At 40.4% G+C, this 27596-nt stretch overlaps 1 protein-coding gene and 1 long non-coding RNA gene across 2 annotated transcripts; one reads left to right on the forward strand and one right to left on the reverse strand.

Moving 5' to 3' along the window:
• Positions 1–757: 757 nt before the first annotated feature.
• LOC311518482 (nephrocan-like) lies at positions 758–21291 on the forward strand (the record flags this gene model as incomplete). The annotated part of the gene is made up of 4 exons (XM_084624335.1): positions 758–804; positions 8979–9114; positions 13699–14600; positions 20844–21291. 4 exons carry the CDS (start codon positions 758–760, stop codon positions 21289–21291), a joined length of 1533 nt encoding a protein of 510 aa, XP_084480461.1.
• On the reverse strand, positions 2367–27500 carry LOC311518485. The gene is made up of 4 exons (XR_014710995.1): positions 27333–27500; positions 20825–20871; positions 5459–5816; positions 2367–3434 (listed from the first exon to the last, which is right to left on the reverse strand). It is a non-coding gene; the product is annotated as an uncharacterized lncRNA (long non-coding RNA).
• Positions 27501–27596: the final 96 nt, after the last annotated feature.

Consider the following 27596-nt stretch of genomic DNA (forward strand, 5'->3'; position numbering starts at 1 on the left):
TCCACCACCGCCTGCAAGCAGGGAACATATCTCCTTGAACATTTCACTCCCTGGTATACAAACATTTCTATTCCTGTTACTTCCCCTTCCACCTGATCGCCCCTCCCCATAACCTGACTGACATGCAGTACCTGGAGCAAAGGCCAATTATGTTACAGTGGAACAGTGTTTCTGGTTGTGTTTTAGAATAGGTGGGAGGGTAGAGTGTGTAGCAGAAATCACAGACAGGGTTTCTGTTCCAAAATATTGAGTATTTTGTGTTTGACAGAAAGATCCTCTGCCCCCTGTCCAATAGATATACCCCATCTCCGAGAGTTTATAATGTTTCTATGGCCTACAGTATACATTTTCTGGTCAGCCATGAACCTCCAGTTTCCCAAAGAATGTTCTTCCAACACATATTAATAACTTTTATATTTTTGCTGCAGTAATTATTCAGATGCTCAGCCAAATCAGAGAAAACTAAAACAGCTCCTGGACACAAATCTCTGATGCTGTTCAACTCTGACCTCATAGATTATATGACATGTACATCAGGAATTAGGCCCAGATAATTTCTGCCTGAGTGAATCACCACAGTGTCTGGCAGATCACAAACCTCTTAAGTCACCAGGTAGATGCTGCAGAATGGGCAAAACATGATGCCAATGCAGGCCACCTGTCTTCACTCAAATCAACCTGTAATCAGCAGCTCCCATATCATGGTATACTCCTTGCTCTCCTGCAATCTTTCAAGGAATCGCCCAGCATCCACACCATGGCAAGCTTGGCAGCACATGGATTTCTTTTCCCTCAGCAGTCAAGGTACCTGCATTGTCATTCCAAACTTCTGCACTAAGTGTGTTTGGATACACCACATTAACCTCCCACAAGATCAGGAAGTAGCTGTTAGGATATATTCAGGCCTGTCTGTAAAGGCCTATACACTAAGAATTTAGGTGTATTCTTATCACTTGGCTAGTTAGGGGTATAAAAGAAAGAATCAAAATCACTGTCTGCCGGTGTAAGGTCCTTCTCTTACTGTGACAATCTGAGGCCCTGTGCTTAGGCTAAGATCTTTGGCTAAGCAGCAGACGCAGCCATAAGCTGGGAAGCGAACAGTCACATCCTCACATTCCAAACTAGTCACATTGAAATAAGGTGCTATTGGGCTGTTAGGAATGCAGTCCTGTCCTGATAGTGCCTATCACCTCCAGAGAAAGGGAAGTGCCTAGAAGATATAAAAGGAAACTTAGTTTGATAGGTTTCAGAGTAACAGCCGTGTTAGTCTGTATTCGCAAAAAGAAAAGGAGTACTTGAGGCACCTTAGAGACTAACCAATTTATCTGAGCATAAACTGAGCTGTAGCTCACGAACGCTTATGCTCAAATAAATTAGTTAGTCTCTAAGGTGCCACAAGTACTCCTTTAGTTTGATAGCATCCTGTCTGGCAAGAACTCACTTATCAATAGCTGGAATGTGAAATCCTCATTTCTTTGTTGTTCTATCATTGTAGTCCCCATTTCCCTATTGTTTGTCTGTATAATCTCTGTCTGGTTCTGTGATTGTTTCTGTCTACTGTATAATTAATTTTGCTGGGTGTAAACTAATTAAGGTGGTAGGATATAATTGGTTACATAATCATGTTACAATATGTTAGGATTGGTTAGTTACATTTCAGGAAAATGATTGGTTAAGGTATAGCTAAGCAGAACTAAAATTTTACTATATAATCTGCAGTCATCAGGAAGTGAGTGGGGGGGGGGAAATTGGAATCATGTTTTGCTAAAAGGGGGAAATAGGAACAGGGAATGGGGGTGGGGAAATTGGAATCATGTTTGGCTAAGGGCAGGAATGGGAACAGGGACACAGGTGTAAGGCTCTGTGGTGTCAGAGCTGGGAAGGGGGACACTAAGGAAGGAAACTGGAATCATGCTTGCTGGAAGTTCACCCCAATAAACATGGAATTTTTTGCACCTTTGGACTTCGGGTATTGTTGCTCTCTGTTCATGCGAGAAGGACCAGGGAAGTAAGTGGGCGAAAGAATAAGACCCCTAACGGTAGCCACTTGACACCCCTGGCTCCCCAGGGGTTAATAAAATACAGATTTTCTTGAACAATCAATCCAAGGCTCACCTGCCACCTGTCCTCATTTCCTGCCCCCTCCTCAGCTGCAACCCCCTTCCCTATCCACATCCTCCTCTGGCCCACAGTTCTCTGTCTCTGGCTCCTCCGGACCTGATACAACAAAGGTTTTGTTTAGACTGGTTTTGGTTGGCTGCTGACTATTTTGCTGTGTTCATTGTAAACCTCCCCACAAAAACAAACAAACAAAATAAACCCAAAACATGTTATATTATAATGGCGACAACTTGTAGCAAGCAACATGAGTTATTATATCTTTATTGCACTGGTGTACAAAGAAACATCAGTAGTGGGGTGTTGCCAAAGGCAATGGCATTTGAACAGTCTCTCAAACTACCCGTGTAAGCATAAAGAGGCTGCCTGGAAATCCTCTCATGGTTTTTTTTCTTTATTGTTGCACATGCATTGTAATCCAGACTGCACATCTACACAAGGAAAGACATGAAAATGTTCTTAAAAAACCTTCTCAGTTTGGGACCCCCAAAGATTTAATGGACTATATGCACTCCCTTGAGTAATGCTTGACAAATTGAAACCATTTTGACCCACATCACATCAATAGTTTTATCTCTAGTTCTGTGCAAACAAACAAACAAAAATTACCTGGAAACTTTTTGAAAGATGACAATTTTTTCAGAGTTTATATCTCCACAACCCCTAGCTCATTTGATCCAAAAAATTAGGTCACTAACCTTACCCTGCACCTTTCTAAGGCACACCAAATGTCAAAGAAATCTGATTCAGCACATCAATTTTAAAGGACTTAAAAAGGATTGTGTTACACCTTTCTCTGCTAGACTAAAGAGTCTGTGGGAAAACAAACATAAATTAGAGCAGCCCTGTGGCTACTTTAATGTATTGCAGAGGTCAAGCAGGTTCCTGGACAGCCCCATAATATAGGGGTACATAGGTGATGTAAAACCACTTTCTCTCCTCCTCCCTACTTCCCCTATTCTTGCATAAAGCTTAGCTCAGATAGCCCATAGCAGGCTTTTAGAGGTTTACACACACTTTTCTCAGCTTTAAATGTCTACCCAAGGTGCAGGGCAGCATAGAATCAGGACCATGGTGTTTTCACATGGAGGTCAGCTCCTCTGGAAACTTTTGTAATTGCTGAGTGCCCAGCTGTAGATGCCTCTGTAGCATATGCCTATGTCAAGGCCACCTTCTGTGTGGTTACTGCTAACTTACTGAAACAGTTCATTTACTCTAATTGTGTGTAGTTGTACAGTTGCAGGAGTACAGACTCTTGATTCCAGCTTCAAGGGGAAGCGAAGATTGGGTGCTGGCATTATCAACATGGGAGAAACCTTGAGAAGATAAAACAAGAATCTCATACCATAAAAATGTAATTAGGCTAAGTGACGAAAATGTGCTTCTGTGAAGCACTTTATGGGGGAAAATGCCTCCATCCACACAAACATTTATGAGGCCATATATTTTAAGGTGTAGCTATTAAAAACTTCTGTTGCCTAAAAGTGAGACTTAGTGGATTTTCACATTTTAAATGCTTGTCAATCTATGGACTCAATGAGAATTCTTTATTTGAGTCCCTTTTATTGACTTGCTAACCTTGGATAGTTCCTTGGATGTAACAATACACTTATTTCTTCTATGAAGAAATGTTTAATACTTTTGCGTCTCTTTTTACACAGAGATAATTCCATAATTTCATAGTCATAGGATAGGACCACCTTTTTTCTCTCAAAAATGTTTCCTACAGTACATTTCTAGACTTCTTTACACAGATACCTTTACTTTCATTCACTTACTACTTTTTCCACCTTTGACTCTCATTTTGATTTGAACTTCTAAAATAATTTAGTGGTGGGAAAAGGCATTGGCTTTTACAGCCTAGGAGAAAGAAGGCTTCTCTTTAAATACAGAACAGGTACAGCTTGGCCAGTGGCTGCACAACCTCCCCAGGCCAACATGCCAATATGCCTCAGCCCTGAGCTAGCTGGAGAACAAGAATTCTGTTTCATGAAAAATTTTGAGGTTTTGACATTTTTTTCCAGTCAGATGAGGAATTAAACCAAGACCTTTTGAATTTTTTTAAATAAAAAACAAAAATAAACAAACCAAAACAGATGGAGGGAGAGTGATATGGAAAGCCACATTCAACTCCCTGATATGCCTGATTTGGCACAGGGTTATGAACCTTCACATCCCAATTATATTTTATAAACACAGTTATTTTTAATATTTAACATGAAGAGCCAGAACTGGATTTCTGTGGTCAGCAGGTTTTGATTTGAAAATTTTAGTTTTTGATTTAAATCACATACTGTGTACTATTTTCCTGTGACTGAACATAATGACAGTTTACGGGTGCTGTCATTCTTCTTAACAGAAACATCAGTGTGGGGAATATCATGCTTTCAGTTTTACTCCCCACTGAAAGCAATCTCGAGTTCTGCATAAAAATTTTTGGCATTAAATGGCCCCTACTGATTTACTTTCTTAATGTGATATCACAAAATTGCACAATTTACTGAGCCAGTGGAGTTACTTACACATTAGAAATTTCTGAGCTGTTTATTTACCCTCTAGCTTAACTCACATCTTCCTGCTTGGCTTATAAGTACAGTCCCCTGACTCCTATCCCTGATTCTGATGAGAGATAAACATCAAGTGACAGGTTTTTTAGAAAGAAAGGTATTTGCTTTTGCGGAGACATGTTGGACTTCCATGAGAAAAACAGATATGACAATGATCTTTCATTGGATCATCTTTGATAGGTAGCACATCTAAATAATAGTCCAGTTACTGAAAGCAGAGTTCACATTAATACCTAAAATAATTATTTTTGATTAAATCATTGCAATAAATATCAAATTAATTAATGATATACCATTAAAGTTTCCCTTTATTAATTTGGGGTAGCAGGAATTACATTTGCTGCACAAGAAAGTGAGAGGCCAAGAACTTTGAACCTTATTCATATTTCACACTGTTTTTACAGTGGTGTAACTCTAGCTTAATTGGAGTTACTTTAGTTCTGATTAGCACCAGTAACACTGCATCCCTGAGCAGAAACCATTCATTGTTAAATTATATGTGCCAGACTGGGATGATATTTTGAGGTTGACAAATACTCATATCAGATCATAAACATCCTTGTCAATGGTGACCTATGTCAATATTTGAACTAACTCACCAGAAGTGAAAGGGTATCACCTGCTAAAAATGCTTGAAGTACATGTCATTATAAAGAGAGGTTTTACTATTTTACCAGGGTTCTTTGACCTTTTTAGGAAAAGTAAGGAATAAGAATCTGCACCAAAATATGCTAGAATGATTGCCTTAAAACTTCTTTGCAAATTCTACTCACCCAAGGAGAGCTTTCAATGGACAAATAAGATGCTGTTCGTTTGATCAATCACTATTGCAAAAGTCAGGCAAGACTTTCTGCATAAACTGGCTTATGTTTATGTCTGTTTTACAAGGCTGTTTTAGAAATAGGCTTATTTCATCTCCCGACCCTGGGTTTAGTAGATGCTGGGAATTCCCTAAAGGTAGTGTGCTTGGCTTCAACTCAGCACCTCAAGTGGAGATGATGTAAAGTAGGAAGATCCTCAGGTCTCCAGTAGCAATTATGGAAGGCCAGTATGTGTTCAGTGTAACACCAGCTCCATCAAATGGACATTCCCAGTTATAAGCGGCCAAATCAATCTGATGTCATTTTCTGTCTGGAAAAAAATTAGGCCTATCAGTATACATGTGAATAGGGAAAGGTAGTTCACCCCAAGCCCTTCAGATGATCAGATTATCCTTGAAGCATGAGATTTAATACCTTTTAGCTATCATTTAGCTTACTTAGCATCAGAAATTGTTAATGGTCAAAATATCAATAGCTTTTAAAAACTCCAGATATGGCATCTGTTTTAAAAGCTTCCAGGTGGCAGTGAATTTCACAGGCTATGTATGGCAGAAAGAAATATTTCCTTCTATTGGTTTAAGTTTGCAGCCCTTTAGTTTTATCAAGAATTGTTTAATCTCCCTGCCTGATCTTCAAGAGGATTCCTGGATAACTTACATACATCGAAGGATGTCCTTTTATTCCCTCTGTGTGGACTTATACATACATGTCCACAGGAGAATATAATCAGCTACCTTATTTTTCCCTTGATCTAATCTACACATAGCATTTCTACCATCACTGCTGAAAGCTCTGAACATGGAAATAAACAGGATGCGACGATACATTTCAGTGGTTCATAGGACAATGACATTGTTGCTAGAGATTGGATAATGTTCTATAAACCTTAATTAGTATTCTTACTTTTATATTGGTGTAGGTGTGCACTGTCCTCACTGTATGATAAAAATAAACAGTTTACCTTCTCCGAAGGACTAACAGACTAAGCACAAGCTGAAACGATCCAGAACACTACAGTATACAGACATATACACACCAACACCTTGGTGAGACTCTTCAGTGTTAATTGCACTGTTAACATTTTGAAAGAATTATCACATCCTCTGCCTTCTCCCCAAAATTAAAAGAGAAACTGAATAAGTAGTGAACTCTTAACATTGTGGAACACACCTGTGCTAAGGAGCTAAAGTAACATAGATATCTCAGGGCATAAAAGGCAATAATTGCTGTCTTTTTCTTTCATCTTAATTAAGGTTGAATGTTTCCAGGCTAACAGGTCTGTTTCATTTGTGTATAATTTCCAAAAACTTTCACTTTGGGGCTGAAATTGTCCTGCCTGGTCTCTTTCTGAGGATGCTTTTTAAAAAACAGTAATTTTGAGCAAAAATGGGCTAGTTGTTTTTCAAAGTGAAGGGTAAATATATATACACTTTTCTCATGATAAGAATTGTTTGTAGACATTTTTATAAAGTTCTAGTGCCTCGTTGCTTTGTGGTACAAACATGAAAAATTGGCAGGAAGATAGTTCTTAGGTAAGACACATGCCTTGTGGGGACCTGGTGAAAACCCACTGTGATTTAGTCAAACTGTAAGGGTTTGAAAATATACTTATATTTGCAATGTTTTTTTATATATAAAATAATCAACTGTCTCCCAACATGCCATTGGCACTGTAATGTATGTGGCACACACAAATATATAGGGCAATTTCCTAGTCAGTGAGTGAGTTCTCAGTGACCTGCTGACCCCAGGCAAAAGGGCATAAGAAAGTTGAATGGAATTTCTCAGTCAGTATGTGGAATATAATATGACAGTGTGTCTGGAGTGAAGTGTGCCTCCATATTGTGAAGTGCTGAAAACAGGTGAAATAAAATGGATGAAAAATTAATGAAATTCTTCACAAAATTTTTAAACCCTTCACACACTTTTAGTTGACACAGCAGTTTGGCAGCTTCAGGAGAGAAGCCAAGGACTGAATTGTCTACTGAGACTGACTTTCTCACTTCTAGACCTTACTTCCATTGAAGTAAAAGGAAATTTTGCTACTGAATTCAGTGAGAGCAGGATTGGGCCCACAGTCCCTCCAAAAACAGAGTTGAGCCATGCTTGCTGGAGCAGGGTGAGGAAATTTGCATTGTCACTGCGTGAGTGCTACTTTTTCTGTAGACTTGTCTCTGTGGCTGTTAATGGATTACCGCTCACAAACATTATCATTTTATAGTTTATAAAGACTTTTGTGGGTAATGCTGAGGCAAGAGAAAAAACAAAGACCCTGTTACAGATGAGGATGAGGTTTCTGCTGTCGACAAGAAGAATTTACAGTAGGTAAATTAAGGAATACGCCATTGACCTGATCATGCCCACTCAAGATCCACAAACAGAGGGGAATCCCAGACGGATTTTCCCCTCCTTTGTGTGGAGGGAGAATGGGCCAAGGATGGATCTTGGCTCTCAGAACAGGGGGAAAGACTTACAGATTGTTCCCCCTCACTTGCACCAGCCTACAGAGCTCAAAGCAGGAATGCAATACTACTTAAAACATAACTCCTTATGGATCCCAGAGCCAAAAGTTATTGAATTGTCCTCACAGCTTGTTCTGCAGGGAGCACGGAACAACTGGTGAGAAAACTCCATACGAGGAAGCTCAGAGTCTTCCTCTTTAGCTCCTATCCACTTGCGATGAGACAACTGGGCCTTAAATTATGAACACTTTCTTGGTCCTATACCACTGGAAATGTGGTAAAAGCTTTAAAATGTTTCACACAAGAATGAGGCAACTTTCTCCACATTATAGTTAATGCAAACCAAAATGTAATTAAAAATATTATTTTCATCAAACTTTAAAAGAACTTGTACCATCCAGCATCACTGAACTGCATCAAAAAGTTCAGAAGTTAATTTGGTGTGTTTTTTTTTTTTTTAAAAAAAGGCTACTTGTTTTCATGTAAGTAATGTGAAGGAAGGAAAAAAAGGCTTCAGTATCTGTTTTGGGTGGAGTGTTTTTTTTTTAATGTTTTAAATACAGGGTCACAGAAGATACAGAGGTTTTATAGCCCACTATAAAACAGCTCTTTATCTTTTTTCCACTAATTCTATGGTGTCACATTTAACAAAACTAGGAAACTGCAGATAATATGGATGTTTGCAGATTAGACATCAGGCAATAAATAACACTAATTTCACAGGCCTACAAATATAAAGGTCCCTTATCATTGTTTAAGCCTCTCACTCTTTGTAATGCTTGCTAACACTTTAACCCAGGCAAATTAAGGTATTGTTTTTGCTGCCTTCTCCCATAGACAAAGCACACAGTCATAATATCCTTTTATCAGATTTCATGGTATAAAAGGACTTCTGGTACCTAAATTCACACTGTGTTGCTGTTAACAGGGATGGTTTCAGAGTTCCTGTTTTGGAAGATGCATTTGTCTTATGTTTTACTCATTTTGTTTCCTCTTTACAATGGTATAAGTACCACCTGCCCCAGAAGATGCAATTGTGACTCTACACAGTCAGTGCAATGCTACAGGGTCCTACAGGTACCTAGAGAGATTCCTGCTACCACCAGGCGGCTTTACATCAGCCACAGCAAAATCAAACACCTCCAGGTAGGATAAATCCCAGTTTAAATAACTTCCATTTTCAATTTAAATCAGACGATCCATTATGCTTCTACATGGTGGTGACTTCAAAGTGAGAGGTTTATTCCAGCTGCTAATGGTTAGGTACAATTGTGCCAGGTCTGTATTTGTTTTTCCTGTTCTTTACTACTACTACTAATTATTATGTTGTTGTTTCCATAACCATGGTATCTGACCCCCTGTTTGTATTGCTTGGCTAATTTATGTGATTAATGATGTTGATCTTACATATATACGTTTTATAATCAATAAAAGAGAGCCAAATCTTAATCAGTTTTTAAACAGTCAAACTCCCATTGACTTCAAGAGCTACCTTATATCTTCACTTAGTAGGAATGGCATTCTCTTAAATGCAATTAATTCCTTCTTTAGCTAAGCAAGAGGCTTAACAAAATAAGAGAAATTTCTGTGATGAATATAACGGCAGCACTTTCCTGTGAATAGTACATCTACTATTAAAAACGGCATAGTGAGGGTTTGACGACTCAGGGCCTGATCCTGCACTTCTGAAGTCAATCATGACTTTTGCATTTGATGTCAATAAAAGCAAAATTGGGCCCTGAATGATCTTACTAAACAAGAGCAATTTATAAATGAAGTTGCTACCTATTAATTAATTGTGGTGGTCATAAGCAGTAAGAGGTTAAAAGAGTATGACTCAGCTCATTCTGAAGTTCACTAGGCATTACTGATTTCCTGTAGTTCTGTACAAAAGTCAGTACCACATGATGCTTTATTGTGGCACATTCTGGAGTAGCTTCTCTTTAGTCCCACTGCAAAAATATTGCTATAATAAATCCAACTTACATGGATAGAAAATAGGGAAATAAAACCATCTGCATTATACACGCTGTATGTGCCAATTGTGTATGACTAACTTCCTAAGAAATTGTCTGTTTAAAAGATACATTTTTATTGAGGTTCATATTTTGCTTTTATTCTCAGGATTCAGTAAACTGGGCTAATAATTTCTTTGGAGCAATGTCTGGGATTCCTGTTGCTCAGACTGTTGAATAAACTCTATTTTGAGAGTAATATTGCAGTTTAGCCATATCATACAGTTCACTTTTGCTGTTTCCCAGCCATTATTAATCCACCAAATTCCTTTGTCATAGATCCAATATCTAGAAGAGTCAAAGCTTACCTGTATACTTTTGTAGCGATATAGCCCAGTTAATTAATTCCTTCTGCAAACATGTCTGTTTGCTCTTTATTAAGAAATATAACAAAATACATGTGAAAGAAAAATAGTATTTACATTTCAAGACAAGTAAGAAAAAATGATGGCTCTTTATCAGTTTAATTGCCCATTTCTGTCGACTAGTATTCAGTTAATAGTAGCAAAGCAGACTTGGACTATGCCTTTCAAGAACACAGGTATTTTTTATGAGACATTTAAATGTTTGCGGTGAATATGTAAGACACTCAACTATGTTGCAGTGTAATGAAATAAATGCCAGCAAACTATACCTGAAACCATCTGATAAGGCCCTTTGTCCTTTTATAAATTTCCTGAGCTGAACAATCAGAATGCCTTACATTTACTATTAGGTTTGCAATAAATATGGTATAAATATCTTTATTCTATCAGGCTGTAATTATCCAGGCTCTTTAATTAGGATTACTCTGAGCTACTACATACAGTATATATTTCACTTTTCTTTCCATGTGACAAACTTTGTTTAAACTAAAACTTAGGCCCTGATTCTCTAAGCACTTATGCCCATGTGCTTAAATTTACATATGTAAAGTTACATATGTGCGTAATCCCATTTGGCGCATATGTAAGTGTTTACAGGATATGGGTCTGAATTCCCATATTTAAAATAAACGTGCTTTTTTTCTATGGCAGCTTTAAAAGAAAGCTAACTTTTTTTATTCCTTATCTTTCTCACTTTATTGAAACAAAGACTTTTTTAAAAATTGAATGTACATTTAATCGTTTATGCTGTTTGTTCCACCTTCTGCATATTGCTCAGCTTGAACAGTGACTCTAGACTGGTTGCTTTCATTTTAATTATGACCATTTCTAATTAGATTAATATATTGTTTGCATCTACTAGCATGATGTTGTTCTTGGCCCATACTGCCCAGAATTGTTTAAGAAGAATTTGTTTCCACTGACATAAAAGTAATAATGAAAATGTTTTTATTCATATAAAGCTTTGTAAATCCTTGTTTTCACAAGATCTAAATTTTTGACCTCAAACTTGTTGACAGTGTCACTTCAAATTAAAGTCTGCCTAGCTAAACAATAAGAAGCACCATGAAACTGATATTATTTCAAATATGTCTTGGCTTATTGACTTTCATTTGTTTGGTGACTGCAAAAAAGGATACATGTGTGTCAGGAATAGAACTACAGAGAATGATACTACCAAAGCATACTAAATGGATGCAAAAGAAAATTATAATAATCTATATTAAGAACCATAATATCTTTCATCAGAGAATGAAGGTCTGTGCATTGAAAAGAAATAAAAAAAATACTTATTTACTTAACTCTCTCACTTAATAAGATGAAAATTAAGCCTCTTAGAGATTTAAAGTAATCAACTTAGGAAAAGCAGGAAAAAGTTCACTTGGACCAGACAAACAGACCAGATATGTCAAATTTATGAAAGTTCAGATTTAGTTTGATCTCAGTATGAAGGGCCTCCATAAACCCTTATGACACGCAAGTAGTCCTTGCTCATCTAAGTAATGCCATTTATTTCAATGGTACTTCTTTTGATTAAGGGAACAGGCTATTTTGTGGTGGTAACATACTCACTAAATTAAAATGGGGTTGATGGGAAAGGTTCCGTATTTATACTTTTTCAATGACTCCATATGAAATTTGTAAAGTCAAGGAATGACTTTGCAAGAGACACAGTTGGAAGATCAATCCTAAGCAGTTAGAAGCTAGTTGACAATTTTGATGAGAATGCAGAGGCAATATAAAATCTGGCTCAACCTTCCATAGCTGTATAAAGTGTCACTCTGTGTTGTTAATAGAAGTAAAACTTGGATTTTGGAGGTAAAGTAAACTGATATGACTCAAGGACACACAGGGATCAGATATATTGAGTAAAATGGTGCATGGTTACAGCCATTTTTCTGATAACTGCTTTACTTTAAGATTCACAATGAAGCTGTATGGCTGTATCGTGTCCTGGCAGGCTCAAGGAAGAGAGAGCACAGATGCTACCTAGTACATCCTCTGCAAACAATTCCTATTGGCCAAGGCAGGATTTGACAGGGAAGGGTCAGAGGGATGTGCTGTGGAGCATGTTTTGCTGTTCCTCTGAGTAGGAGCAAAGTGTGCCTCTAGCTAGTGAGTCATTTGGAAAAATGATGTGCATGTGTAGAATTAGCCAGACACCTCTCTCTAGTGCTCTTGAGTACTATAGTGAGATCTCTGCTGTGTGCATGGGTGGAGTGAGGAGAAAGACAACTATCCTCATACTTCCCCCTTGTACACTAGGGCAGGATGTAGTTCTTAGTCTGAAGGGTTTTTTGGTTAATCCCACTAAATTCATTCTTAAAAATCAAACACCTTACGTTGCATTGTAGTGTTACTCAAGCTTTTAAAGCTACTCAGTACCATTGCTTAAGGAAATCGGTGTTCTCTGAGAATTCCTGGATTATTTTTTTCAATTGCTTCTCATATCTCCATGTTAAGGGGAACTGCCACAGTAATTTAAGTCTCGTTAATTCAGCATACAAAAAGAGCATTGTAAATGAGAGATCTCCACTAAAGAAGAAAAATAATAAAATAATCAGCATTATCCTACTTATGAAATTCACAGCCGCATCTAAGCTTCATTTACCACTGATAAACATCTGTTTATTTCCGACTTATGAAAATTCAGTGGAAGTAGAGATAAGCACGAGCTGGAACATTCATTTTCAAATCTAAACTGCCCTCAAGTTCAGAGAGCTTGGATCTGGGGTTTTGCTTTGGTCCATCTCAAAATGTAAGTTTTATAAAACTGAAACACTGAGGGCTAGATTGTGGTTCAGAGCCAAAGCTCATGGTAGGGAGGTGTGTGATGAGACTTATCTCCTCCTCCGGCTTCTGGACAGCATCACTGCTCTAGGAAAGGATGGAGTATGCACTTCTATCTGCTCCAGGCAGCTCTGCTGGCCAGCAAATGGGGGAGAGGGACAGGGGTTACCTTAACACCATCCATTACAGTGACTTGTGCCTATACTGATGCTAGTCATGAACATGCACTGGGCTACCCTATCCAGGAGTGCAAGGAATGCTTTTTATCTCCCATTGCCCCAGACATGTGCATCTGCACAGAGCCAGCCACAAACTGGATCTAAATAATAAAGTAGCATTCCAGAACCGCAGACAAACAGCAGTTGAAATGTACATGGCTACAATACTATCTGTATTTATTGTCTGTTGTTTTCTCTGCAGTTCATCATTAATCATATTGTAGGAATAAACATTAGCAATAGTCAGATCATATAGAAAAGTAAAAGCTAGTAAGGAGGTTCCATAAACTGGATAATATATTATCACATTAATTTGTTTTGTTTTTTTCTTTTTTCTTTAAGATCTCTGACTTCAACAGAATATCTTGCCTGGAAGAGCTTATCCTGTCTTGCAGTGGAACAGAATCAGTAGAAGATAACACCTTCAAAGCTCTGAGCACCTTGAAGATCTTGGAACTCTGGAAGAATAAACTAAGGCGCATACCCACTTCCCTCCCATCCAGCCTTGAAGTATTAAAACTTGGTGACAATTCAATTAGTGTTCTGCATGAGTCAGACTTTGAAGGTTTAAAGGAATTAAGGGTGCTTGACATTCAAAACAACTTGATTTTGGCAGTCTCTTTCAGCACACTTTCCTCCCTTTGCAGTTTACAGAGTCTGACTTTGGATGGTAATAATATGGAATCTGTGTCAGGGCCACTTAAGCTTCCCAAACTGAAGTATCTGAGTATGGAGAATAACAAACTACATTCTTTCTCAGGCAGCTTCTTTGCACCACTCCAACATTTACAATTTCTCAGATTAACTGGCAACCTTCTGACCAAGGTCCCTCTTAACCTGCCTAAGTCCCTGCTTTCATTAAAACTAGAGAGAAACCAACTCAAAATGATAAGATTTCGAGACATGAAACACCTGGAAAACCTATCTGAGCTTTTCCTCTCTGAAAATCAGCTCTCATCAGTTGATGGTGCCCAGCTTCTTCCTAACTTAACCACCCTAGAGCTGTCCAGGAATCACCTCCAAACCATGCCACTCAGACTATCAGCCAGACTACAGAAACTTGACTGTAGCAATAACTTCATTCAGAGAGTGACAGCCCAGGGCTTTCAGGATCTACGAGACCTCAAGCATTTGTTTCTCGACAATAACACTGTCAGCACGTTCGAGGCTGGAGCGCTTCATGCGTGTGCACAGCTATCTAACCTAGCATTGGAACAAAACCTGCTTATTTCTATTCCATTAAGGTAAGTAAATCTGAAGACAGCTGGTAAATGAAGGTCATCATCTCTCTCTCTGCATGCTGCCTAACCTGGCAGAAATGGGACTGCAAATGTGGAAGTTGGGTGAGCAGCAGCTCTACTGCCTCCCTGCCGTTCATTTTTCAGTTTTTGGTCTCCATCAGTATGCGAGGCTGCTCTATCATGCCCCTGCTAAGATACTAGGGCTTCTTTGTTGGAGTTAAGGCTGACCCAGTGCGTGATCTCTCTCATCAGTCACCCCCTCCAGGACTCTCCTTAATTGCCCTGAAGTCCATGGCATTTCTCATTGATTTTGGGACATCCATATGTTCACTTAAACTCTCCCCCTGCTGCTCCACAGATGTGTGTGTGTGTGGGAAGGAAACCCTTCTCCCTAACAACTAAAAGATCTGCAGCAAACAATCAATTGAAGTTAATAGTTACTTGGGTCCTATGTAGATATTTAGGCAGGGATCTGTGGACCCTCATAACCTTTAGTTCAGCAGTCAGGGTACTCACCCTGGATGTGGGAGATCCTGGTTGAATTCCCCTCTCTGCCTGATGAGGAGAAGGAATTTGAACAAGAATTTGTCACCTCTCAGGTGAGTGCTCTAGCCGCTGGACTATGGGACAGTCTGCTATGGGTCTCTCGCAATCTTTCGTGTTGAAGCCAATCCACTTTTTATTATGACAGTATCAGAATGACTCTATAGTCTAGTTGTTAGGGCATTTACCGGAGTGGTAGGATACACCTGTTCAAATCCCTTCTCTTTTTCAAGCAGAGGAGAGTCCTTGAACAAGGGGTCTCCCACATTTTAAGTGAGTAACCACTAGGCTAAAGGTTACGAGGGAGGCTTCCTTCTCCACCCTGGTCTTTTTGTGTAGAATGAGGCATGCTCAGAACATACCCACCTGAGTGGGATTTCTCTGCCCATCTTCCTATGGTTTGCAGATTGGGCTGGGGTTTAGGTGTCCCAGAGCCTGCCTGAGTCAGCAGTGCATGTGCCCAGGGGCAGAAACTTAGGCAATTAGGGAACTCTGATTCCGAAAACATAGGCACCAAGTTAGGTGCCTACAGTGTTAAGTGGCAGCTGATTTTGTGGATCACAGTGGTGCTAAAAAATGGGACTTAGGTGCCTAAACCTCAGATTGAGGCACATAAATCCCCTTGTAGATCTGGCCCTTTTTGCACCAGAGTACCTTCACAAAGATTTTATTTTTATTTACAGCAAAATTCAGTCCTGCTAGTACACATCAATGTGGTTAAAGGGACAGTAAAAGATACAGTGAAGGATATGGAAACTTACTTTCCCTGATGTCTGCATAAAATTCCTATTGCCATCTGTAGTTGTTCTGTGCATGAAAAAACACTAGCATTTCATTTATTTAAAATTTTAAGAGAACTGTCTGACTCATACTATTGGTTCTGGCTAGATTGCTTGGGAGCCTTTAATGTCCAGTCATTATCTTGAGTCACCTAGCAGTTAATAATGAAAGAGACCATTACCATCAAAGGTTTATAAACCCCCATGCTTCAAAGCATAAGCCAACCTCTAATTGAAGGAATTAGGAAGGAACTGCCTTCTGGGCAGTATATTCCATAATGTCCCACTTTGGGGTTTTTGCACATTGTTCTGAAGCATCTGGTACCAGCCATTGTCAGAGACAGGATATTGGCCTAGATGGACCGTGATCTGATCCAGTATGGCAATTCCTATGTTCTAAATACCAGTATAATACAATGTTATAAACCATACCAATGTAACTGTGTAATATCAGTTTCTTTAACACCACTAAACTACTACATTTCATTTTATATTTTATGGACAGGGCAAAGTAAACAATGTAATGAAACTTCGCTTGCAGCAGAGCTCCTTTAGCATCAGATTTCTGGAAGGTATTTGGTAGGAATTTTATAATTAGTGATTTAGTGGCATGTTAATTTGTTTGATTTCAGTCTAGCTTCATAGGAATGTTTATTGCTTTCTAGTTATGTAATTGCATTCAATATTGTCTAATCCATCTTATTTTTACAACATATAGTAGAGACAATTTAGGGAGAGGAAAGAGCACTCTATAATCTTTTAACAATATAACTTTTTAAAGATATATTGGGAATTTTTATTTTTAACTCTGCAGTGAGCATAAATTCTAAGGGAGCACTTTAAAAACACAGGAGTGGAGGATGAGCATAATTATATTTTAATTGTTTCATTTTGTGCACCCATCACTTGGTACCTGAGCATATGTACAAAAAACGAAAATAAGACTGTGATGGTACTACAGTGATAGGATGACAGCAGCTGCCATCCTGGAAGTCTGACTATGCAGAGAGCTGGCCATAGCCCCAGTTCAATACTGTAGAATGTGCTGAATGAGATTTAAGCAATTGCTTAAGGCCCAGCTGCACAAAGGTTCTTAGGTGCATAACTCCCATTTTTAGGTGCTACTGCAATCCATAGTAAGATAGGTGGCACTTAAGCAGATAACTCCATAGGCACCCGAACTCACTTGGCATCAAAGATTTTATAGTAAAAGTTTGGTAGGGCCTATGTTTCTACCACTGGGCACATGTTCAGCTGCCTCAATCTAAGCATCTATGGGCCAATATTCCACTTAAGTCACGCTAAAAGAAAAGGAGTACTTTTGGCATCCTAGAGACTAACAAATTTATCTGAGCATAAGCTTTCGTGAGCTATAGCTCACTTCATCAGATGCATTTTTTTTCCCACTGAATGCATCCGATGAAGTGAGCTGTAGCTCACAAAAGCTTATGTGCAAATAAATTTGTTAGTCTCTAAGGTGCCATAAGTACTCCTTTTCTTTTTGCGAATACAGGCTAACACGGCTGCTACTCTGAAAACTAAGTCACACTGAGATCCAGGAACCAGCAGAAGATAGGCAATTCTCTACTTAATTCACATGCAGAGCTAATCAAGTAGGTGTGCTCAAAGGGCTAACTCCACACAAAATAGCCTAATAGAGGAAAGGGAAAACAAACAGCTGCCTTTAGCCCAGTGAGTAGGATACTTACCTGGAATGTGAGAGCGCCCTAGCTCATGGCCCACAGCTGCCTGAGGAGAAAGGATCTGAACACAGATCAATCAACTCTCAGGTACGTGTCCTAACCCCTTGACCATGGGATGGATAGTCTTATATGGGTCTCCCTCCATCTCTCATATTGACGCTGTTCAATTTTAATTAAATATTAATTGGGTCAGAGAGTGAGACTCACTCCATAGTCTAGTGGTTAGAACATTTACCCGAGAGGTAGCAGATCCTTTTCAAATTCCTTCTTATCAAGCAGGGTCTCCCACATCCCAGACAAGTATCCTAACTACTGGGCTAAAGATCATAAGGGAGGTACTGTGTCTCTCTTACTTCCCCATAGCTATGTTGTGTGGAGTGAGGCAGATACCTAACTCATTCTTATCTAAGCCACCCGACTCCAGGAGATGCGTGCCCAGATCTCAATAGCAAGCAGAGATAAAGTCTGGGCTGCAGGGAGAGACCCAGGTGCCTATCTCTGTGAGAGAGGTGGGGCTTCAGACACCCCTCTCATCAGCATCTCCCATTAGCTAGCTTAGGTGGATCCCATTCTTAGGGGCCTATGTCTCCCCATGCATTGTATAGGGAGCCTAGGTGCCTCACTCAGGCTTTGTGGACTGCTATGTTGTTCCAGTGATTTTCTAGCCACCTAAAATCCAGGTGTTCCAATGCCTACATCCCTTTGTGGATCCAAGCACAAATGCTTTTCTGAAATGGGTCACCTGAAAGCAGCAATGTTACTTTCATTGAGCAAGCCTCTGGGTTTCTGTTGCCTGCCTGACCAAGTCTCAAGAGTGGGGAGGGATACTACCAGTTCATTGCTCTGTGTGATGGGTGAGGAGGAAACATGACTTTGACTACATGAGGCAGAAGGGAACACTCCCAACTCTCCCTGGACTCCCTGCAGATGGACGGGGGGAAAAGTTAGTAAGAATAAAACTGCCCTAAGCAGCAGTTGTACCCATAACATATACAACTACCTCCAAAGCTCTTGCTGCTGGTGCTACAGCCCTGGATGAGACCCCCCCCCCATCAGCTCTTGCAGGAAGGGGTGGGAATGCTAGAACTAGCCAGATATCACTTCCAGCTGCAGCATAGCTGTCACAGTCAGCCTTTGATGCTGTGTGGATCTCCTGATAGCAGTAGGATCAGCTAGATACTTGAACACAGTTACTCTTTTAAAATAAACACTACTTAAGACCAAACAATATGGCCACAAAAACTCAACCTGACTTCAATGTGACTTAAATTAAGCATGTGTTTAAATCTTTGCTGGATCAGTGCCCTACACTGTAATCTCTTTGGGGTAGGGACCTTAAGTGAAATCCTTGTCCCATTGAAGTCAATGGCAAAATTCTCAATGGCAAAACTGTTTCAGTGGGACCTGGATTTCATTCCACATTATCTTTATTGTATGTCAAAGCAACATGCATACCAACTACCAGCATAAATCATGCTTTTTTTCCAAATATTTTGATCCTGGTAACACAAGCAAAAGGTAAGATTGGAATCTTACCAGTACAAAGCATATGGAATAATCCATTATTCTCTCATCTGGGTCCTTTAGCACCATAAGACCACATTTTACAGCCTTATTCATGCAAAATTCTCACAGATGTCAAAGGGAGATTTGCATCAGTATGACAGCAAGCTTTGGCCCATGGTATAATATTTAGCCTCTCACAGATAAATACTTCTACATCTGAATATCCCAGTGGTACCTCCTCAGTTATTTTCAATGATAGATCACTGCAGTACAATATACTATCACATCAACATTTGGTGTTAGTGGAGAGTTGCTGCTCAGTTATAAATAATGCCGGTTAAAATTCTTTATAATTCCCAAAGAAATGATATGTAACAGACTTCCTTTAAATCTCATATTGCCACTCTTCACCTCAGCAGGTTGGGCACCAGAATAGTATATTGTCTTTTGGATTAATTTAGGATTGATTTAATTAAAAAAATTTCTATGCCAAATTAACTTGCTTCTTTATTAAAAAGTTTTCACCAACAGAGTGGGATAAAAATAGAAGATAAAAAATGAATAGTATAGCTTCTTAAATATAAGCGCTTTAGTCATATCATATATGTATAAAAAAAGAAATGAAACTGACCAGTCTAGTTTCATGTCCAAGGTGACTGAGTACAAAATTAAATAAGCAACATATATGGTGAAAAGTAAATCATATTTCATACATAGTTGTTTGCAGTGTTGTTGTAGCCACGTTAGTCACAGGATATGAGAGACACAAGGTAGATGAGGCAATATTGTTTATTGGACCAACTTCTGTTGGTGGAAGATACAAACTTGTGAGCTGCACAGAGCTCTTCTTCAGGTTTGGGGAAGCAAGCAAAGTGTTCTTCCCCAGACCTGAAAAGAGCTCTGTGTAGCTCAAAAGTGTGTACCTCCACCAAGAGAAATTGGTCCAATAAAAGATATTACCTCACCTAACTTGTCTCCATCAGATTTCGTTCAGTTACTCAAGTGTTTTTTAACAAAACAGGTAAGGGGCATTTCTATTTTTTTTTTTAAATAAAATATATTGTCATATACATGGGCAATTTCTTTTCAGGTTCTTCCTACGTGGTGTGCTCAATTTCTGAAGCTGATCCTAAACCCTTTTCCCTCCACCCCAATTTTCTAATCTATGCAACATATTGCACACATTTTCAACCAAAATCATCCAAAGAAGAGCTAGGGGAGCATGTCCTTAGGCTTCTCTAGATTTTTTATGTTTGGCACTACTATAAATTGGCCGTATGCATGTGTATGACATGGGACACCATGAATCTGCTTCTAAGTTTATTGAAAGCCCAGTTGGAATAAAATACTTTTTTCCAAATAGGACTAAAATAGCTGTTTATTTTAATTAAATGCATTCAGTATACATTAGAACTGTAATACTTTGGGGAAAACAATTCAAAGACAAAGAGATGGTGGCTCCACAGCTTAAATTAACAAATCACCCCAAAGTAAAAGTTCAGACAAATAAAGCCCAAAATTATGCATAAGAATGTTCCAGGGCCACACCTCTTCCGCAGTGGGTCATATTATTTACTTAATTTTTAAATGGTGGATAACAAAGGCTGATGGCCTATCATCTATGTGTTTCGACTAATCTTCAGCTTCCCTCCCTGCATAATCACACCAGCAGAATCAGTAAGATAAATATATTCACCTTGTTTTGCTTCTTTCAGACTTCCAGATACTCTAGCCAGGTTGGATCTAAAAGGAAATGACATACAGGATGTTGGAGAACAAGAGCTAAAGGACTTGAAACAGCTCCAGGTTTTAAATTTACGTAACAACAAGATATCTGCCTTGGATCGCAAAGTCCTGGAAAATTTGCCTCGTCTCAGGTACCTGTATTTGGATGGAAACCCTTGGAATTGCACATGCGACCTTTTGAGAACCAGAAGAGCGCTGATGGCCAAAGGGACAGATGTCAGAGGAGGACAGTGTGCAGCACCAGCAGAAAGCCAAGGAGAAAGCTGGATGTCTTCCAAAAAGATTCTGCAGCGGTGTGAAGACCACCTCTCCTCAGCTGAACGAGGCAAAGAGGTCAGAAAAAAAATGAAGACTGATGATCTCTCCAGTGAAGGTGTAAACATGGATGATGATTATTATGATTATGAAATAGATTAATCATGTAACTATGATGAGCCTTAGAGCTATCTTTCTTAATTCAGCAATGATCTTTGCAGACAAAGAGCCTGCTAGGCTACCACTGACATTTCATCTTTTATTTTATACTACAAGACTTAGTAATTTGGGGCAGGTGGGGATGTAAGGTGTTTTGAAAATTGTAAGATGCCTTTTTTTTTTTAAAAACTGCTTTGTGTTTAACATTACATGTGTGTAGAAAATAAGAGTACCAGTGCTAGCAGCTAGAAAAGTTTGGCACATTCAGACAAAATGGTGGCAATTAACTGAGTCTGCGAGCTCTGCATAGGGCTCAGTCAAGCACGCAAATAGTTCCATGGAAATCCTGTAAATAAAATCCACACCTACCTCACGAGACGCAACAGCTGGGAATCTGAGACTCCCCAACCCATTTAAGATGGCAGTGTTGTAATTTGCAGAAAAAGGGGCCTGAAGTTGGAAGGTTTTCTATGTGTTCTCAGACGGATATAGGTGGTTGTTCAGTACTGTTCACATAGTATTGCCTTTGAGAAATTAAATTTTCAATAATTATTTGTCCCCTTTAATTGACTTAAACCACTTCATCTAAAGATGAACTAGTTGAGGCATATCTCCAGGTGTAATCCACTTGTCTATTTTTATAACAAATACAACAAAGAGAACAGGTGAGTGGAGCTTGTTTATTGTTCAGTAACATTTATTTACAAACCAAACTTAGAGCCAGTATCCATGAACCAAAAGTTTGGGACCAAATGTGACTCAACTGTGTCCCTTTAAAGGATCACTGCTTACCCCTTTCTTAGGGAACAGGAACTGCCACCACCAGAAATTAGGCTAAGTTTGACAGACAAAATTATTGGGAGACTTTGGTGTGCGATAGACAAACAACTATTTGACCACAATGCAGGTCAAGTTGCTGTATGTAAGTATTTGGGGTTATGTATTATTCCTGTCTGTAGAGGTACAGCAATAAAAGGTGCAAACAAAAACATCCTGTCACCCAGTGTAAGAGATCCAGTATGCTAATGGAAAATAAGAAAACGAGACAACAAATTATTTAAACTTAGTAATAGGAGAGAGCTGAAATATCAAAATATTTAACAGAAGATAACACAGGGTTATTAATGTGTAAATTTCTTAAAGAAAGATTGGCTTTTTTTTTAAATACGGAAGATTGAAAGTGCTGGGTTAAATAACATAAGGCTAAATTCAGAAGTGATGTAAGTTACACTTTGATAAGATTCTAAGATGAGATGCCCTCTACCCATTTTATCTTACATCTTGTTACATTTTCTTTAGGTCCTATGATATGTAAATTTGACCAGTTTACACATCTATTTGGCCTCTAATAGCTAAATTCAACACCTAGGTGAAAAAGTTATATTCTCTCACACGGTGTGTACTATTTAAATGTCTGTTATTTGGGGGGGGGAACAGAAAATACAAATATCAGAATTAATATGGCTGTTTTTCCTGCCTCAAGAAGAAATCTATTTTGCTACTTCAGTTATATTAAGGTGAAAGGCCTTTCATGGGTGGGAGCATCCCAGAATATTTGAGACAAAAGGGCTTTATGATATAAACACAAGCTCTGACATATACATGAGTGCAGTACCTTTTATTGAATAGTTCCCAAAGTACTTGAAAACCAAACAGAACAGAAATACACAAACACTAAAAACCAGTGAATTACAAACAACAAGCTGAGGGCTTTCCTGCCAGTTCATAAATCTCAACTGATAACTGAGAAGTGATAGCAGCAAATTACTTTCCAAAGCAAACAGTCTCAATTATCCACTGTTTTCTGGTGCCATTCAGTTACTGAATAATCACTCACATTCATAAAGTCTGTTTTTTCAGGTGTCAGAGCTCAGTTATTTGGTTATGTCACCTATGCAAGTATCAATAGCATTTGTAATTAGAGCTATATGGGTCACATGATTAAATATGGTGACATGAGGAATTTGGGGTTTTTCAACTTTTTTTTTAACAAGATATCAGAGAAATAAATATTTTTGGTAGAGTGAGATGTTTATGGCAGCAATATGTTTATGCAAACAAACTTAGTGGTTACCAGGTGACTTTTATCTGCTTATATTGGATTGTGTGTTAATTAAAAAAAGGTCCAAAAGTACTTTTTCTGCATAATAAAATTATTTTTATGTTACACTAATTCTCAACCATCGTTTATAATGATAGATTCTTTTCACAATTTATTTTAAGTGCCCGTCTAGTGTTACCTCAGGGCACCCAGCCTGTCTTACTATCAGAAGGTATCAGTCTGACAGCAAAGAACTAACTTGATGGAGCTTGCTCTCTCTTTTGAGAGACAGAAGATATATTACAGGCAGTCTACAGATTTTTACAAGCACAGGTTGTAGGAATCTAGTAGACAGGGATTTCATTTGACAAACATTATTCATACAAACTGGGGTATAGTGCCAGAGTACTGAATTCAGTTGCACCTTTTGCCTTTGGATCAGAAAAATTAGGCTGATCTCTGATTCTGGGTGGGAGATACTCTTCACTTAGCTGTTGCTGAGTGCAACAAAAAAAGGTACAGAATCTGGCCTGGATCCACAAACGGACTTTTCAGTGCCTAGAAAATTATAAGAACAATAATGTGACCCATAAAGCTTGAGTTAGGTGCCTAAGCTCCCTATACAATGAAGGGAGAGAGACAGGTGCCTTAGAATGTGATCCACAAAAGGGCAACTTCCTGCCTAAGCTAGTCAATAGGAGAGGGCAACAACAGGGGGATAGCTAAGCCCCCTGCCCCCTCTCATAGGAGCTTATCTGTGTTAGCGATCCACCATCAGGAACCCCTCTCTTGGGGGCTTAGATGCCTAAGTTGTTTCTTGTGAGAATGAGTTACATGCCTGCCTCACTCAAAAAGCTACAGGAGGAAGAGGAGCAGCCCACCATATAAATGTTAGCCAAGTGGTTAGCACACTAAGCTAGGCTGTGGGAGACCCAAGTTCAGTTTTACTCCTGTCTGCATGATGAGGAAAAAGGATTTGAATAGGAGTCTCCCACATTTCAGGCAAGTATTCTTAACAACTGAGCTATCACGTATTTTGAAGGGGGAATCTGTCAGCCGTAGTCTCCTGTTGAAACTGTTCCACTGAAGCCCTCTCAGGAGACTGCTATTCAAATCTTTTCTACCCCTCAGGAAAAGATGGAAATTGAATCTGGCCTTAAAGTTATAAGGTGGGTGCTGCTAGCCCCACCAACCAAATTTTGAATCAGATCTGATCTGGTACACAGTTTCTGAGCATGCCTGCTGGATCAAGCCCCACATGCAAGATAGATGCTCCTCCACCTATCTTCCTTTGGTTTGTGGATTGTTCTTACATGATTACTTGGGAGAGAAGCATCCAGGTGGTGCCCTGAGTGAGGCAGTAGTGCACATGCCTAGAGGCAGGAATTTAGGCACCAAGGGAACTTTTACCCTGAAAATATAGACACAGAGTAAGTTTAGACACATACAGGATTAGGCAGTAGTCAAGTGGGAGTTTTGTGGATTGCAGTGGTGCCTAAATCTAGGGTTAGGAACCTAAGTACCTTTGTGCATCAGGGCCTCACCGAACACAAGCCTGAGAATGAGAAGCTTCTGAGTTCTAATAATCCCACCTCTAACACTGACTCAATGGTCTTGGGGAAGTTACTCTGCCTCAGTTTCTCATCTGTAAAATGGAGATACTGACCTATTTACAAGGATGTTATAAGATTAATTAATATTCATATGTATTTCATCTTTAAAATGTGTTGCAATATTAGTAATTAATGTTTTGTTGGCCAGTTGTTTTACTATGTTCAATTTCCTACAATTTAAAAATACCACACTCTGGAGAGGTAATAAAATTACTTTTTTTAAAATAATTTTAAAAGCTCTTCCCAGCTTATCATTTTTTCCATGACTCGTTTTTTTAATGCACTTCTTCCCCACTGTCTGAGTTGAGACACTTTTACTGTCAATCCTCAGTCTACACAGGCTTCCTGGGACAAGATTCGAAGGAGGAAAACATGCACAATGGACATAAATCAGCAGCCACAAGTTTTTACTATTTTTAAAAAGGAGCCCTTTTGATGCATTTTCTTTAAAAGGCGATTTTTTTTTAACCCTCAGTGAGCGTTGGGATAATTGCATAAGCACATGTGTTGGCACATCTACTGAAATATTTAAATAGTAATACCTTGTTTTTACATTGTGCTCTCAAAGTGCTTTTCAAAGGAGGTCACTATCATTATCCCCATTTTACAGATGGGGAAACTGAGGCACAACAAGAGGATGTGACTTGTCTGAGGTTACCCTGGCTCTGGTCAGCAAGAACACAACCCAGGTCTCTTATGGACCACTCCAGTGTCCTTACTTCTAGCCCACACTAGCTAAGAACCTGATGGAATTGTTGAAGATAGCAAGTAACCCAGAGGCGGCAAACTATGGCCTGCGGGCCACGTCCGGCCCGCGGAACCATCCTGCCTGGCCCTTGAGCTCCTGGCAGAGGAGGCTAGCAACTGGCCCCTCCCCTGCAGCCTCAGCTCACGATGCTGCCAGCGCTCTGGCCCGCGGCTCCTGCCGGGCAGCACGGTGGTGGGGCAGGCTCCAGCTGTGCAATAGAACTGTGAGCGGTATGATCTGAGAGGCATGGTAAGGGGTCAGTAGGAGGGGGTTGGATAAGGGGCAGGGAGCCCCGTGGGGCAATCAGGGAGCAGGGGGCGGTTGGACAGGGCAGAGGTTCGGGGGGGGGGGTGGCGGTCAGAGGATGGGGAACAGGGGTAGTTGGATAGGAGGTGTGGTCCCAGGGGGCAGGGGTGTGGATAGGGGTCAGGGCAGTCAGGGGACGGGGGAGGAGGTTGGATAGACGTGGGAGTCCTGGGGGGGCCTGTTAGGGGGCAGGGTTGTGGACAGGGGTCGGGGCAGTCAGAAGACAGGGACCAGGGGAGGTTAGCTAGTGGGTGGAGTCCTAGGGGGTGGTTAGGGGTGGGACTCCCGGGAGGGGGTGATCAGGGGACAACGAGCAGGGGGGTTGGATGGGTCCATGATTCTGAGGGGGGGCAGTTGGGGGCGGGAAGTGGGAGGGAGCGGATAGGGGGTGGGTGCCAGGCTGTTTGGGGAGGCACAGCCTTCCCTATCTGGTCCTCCATACAGTTTTGCAACCCAGATGTGGCCCTCAGGCCAAAAAGTTTACCCATCCCTGATGTAACCAGTGAGGTACAGGGCACTGCATGTTATTTAAGAATGAAACGAAGAAAAAACAGAAGCAGCAGAGAGGGGTGGAAGACGCTGACTTTACAAATCTTACTTTCAATAAATTGGGGGGTTGGGAGGGTAACATGGTTTCTCCAAAAAACTGACACACGATGCGACCACATTTTCATCAAAGAAACAAAATCTTTCAGCCTGGATCCACAAAGGGGCTTATGCATTGCAATGCTCAGCACTGCAACACCTAACTTTTAGGCACCTAAAAATCACTTGGAACGAGAGAACATACTAGACTGGGAGCCACGAAAGAGCGTCCCTCAAGCTTTGCTCCTCTCACTGAGTTAGGTGCCTGACTCAAGGCTGATAGTGACCCACAACTGGGAGCCCCACTTCTGGCATCAAGCAGCTGAGACACCTAAAAAGAAAAGGAGGACTTGGGGCACCTTAGAGACTAAATTGGTTAGTCTCTAAGGTGCCCCAGGTCCTCCTTTTCTTTTTGCGGATACAGACTAACACGGCTGCGACTCTGAAACCTGTCAGAATGAGACACCTAAGCGGTTTCTTATGACAATGAATTAAGCAGCTACCATTGCCATACCCATCAAAAGAGCGTGGGGAGAAAAATGCTGCATCCAGCCTTTTAACCGAGTGGTCAGAGCACTCGCCTGAGAGCCCCAGGTTCAGCTCCCCGCCTTTGCCTGGAGCTGGGAGAGGGGGATCTGAAGAAGGGTCTGGCGCTTTGCAGAGAGGTGCTGGACCCGCTACAGGCGATGCTCGGGGCGGCTATTCCGCAGCGGGCCGAGCCTGGCGCAGGCTCTGCGTAAAGTTCAAGTACCTGGCCCCGCAGGTCCCAGCGACCCCGGCACGAAACGCAGCGCCGCTCCTCGAAACCGGGCCGCGCTACCGCTTGCTGCCCAGGACCCCGCGAGGGGCCGCTGTGCCCAGGTCTCTGTCTCCTGCACCGGGTCGCGGCGGGCAACAACCCCACCCGGACCGTTAAGAACAGGCCCTTCCTGCTGGGCCACGTCATTCTCGCCCTACGCGAGGAAGTGACGCCATCGCTAGGATTTCAGCCAATAGGAGCTCCACGGCGTGGGGG

This window comes from Lepidochelys olivacea (assembly GCF_965140295.1).
Source record: "Lepidochelys olivacea isolate rLepOli2 genome assembly, chromosome: 3".
In the NCBI taxonomy this organism is placed as follows: domain Eukaryota; kingdom Metazoa; phylum Chordata; order Testudines; family Cheloniidae; genus Lepidochelys; species Lepidochelys olivacea.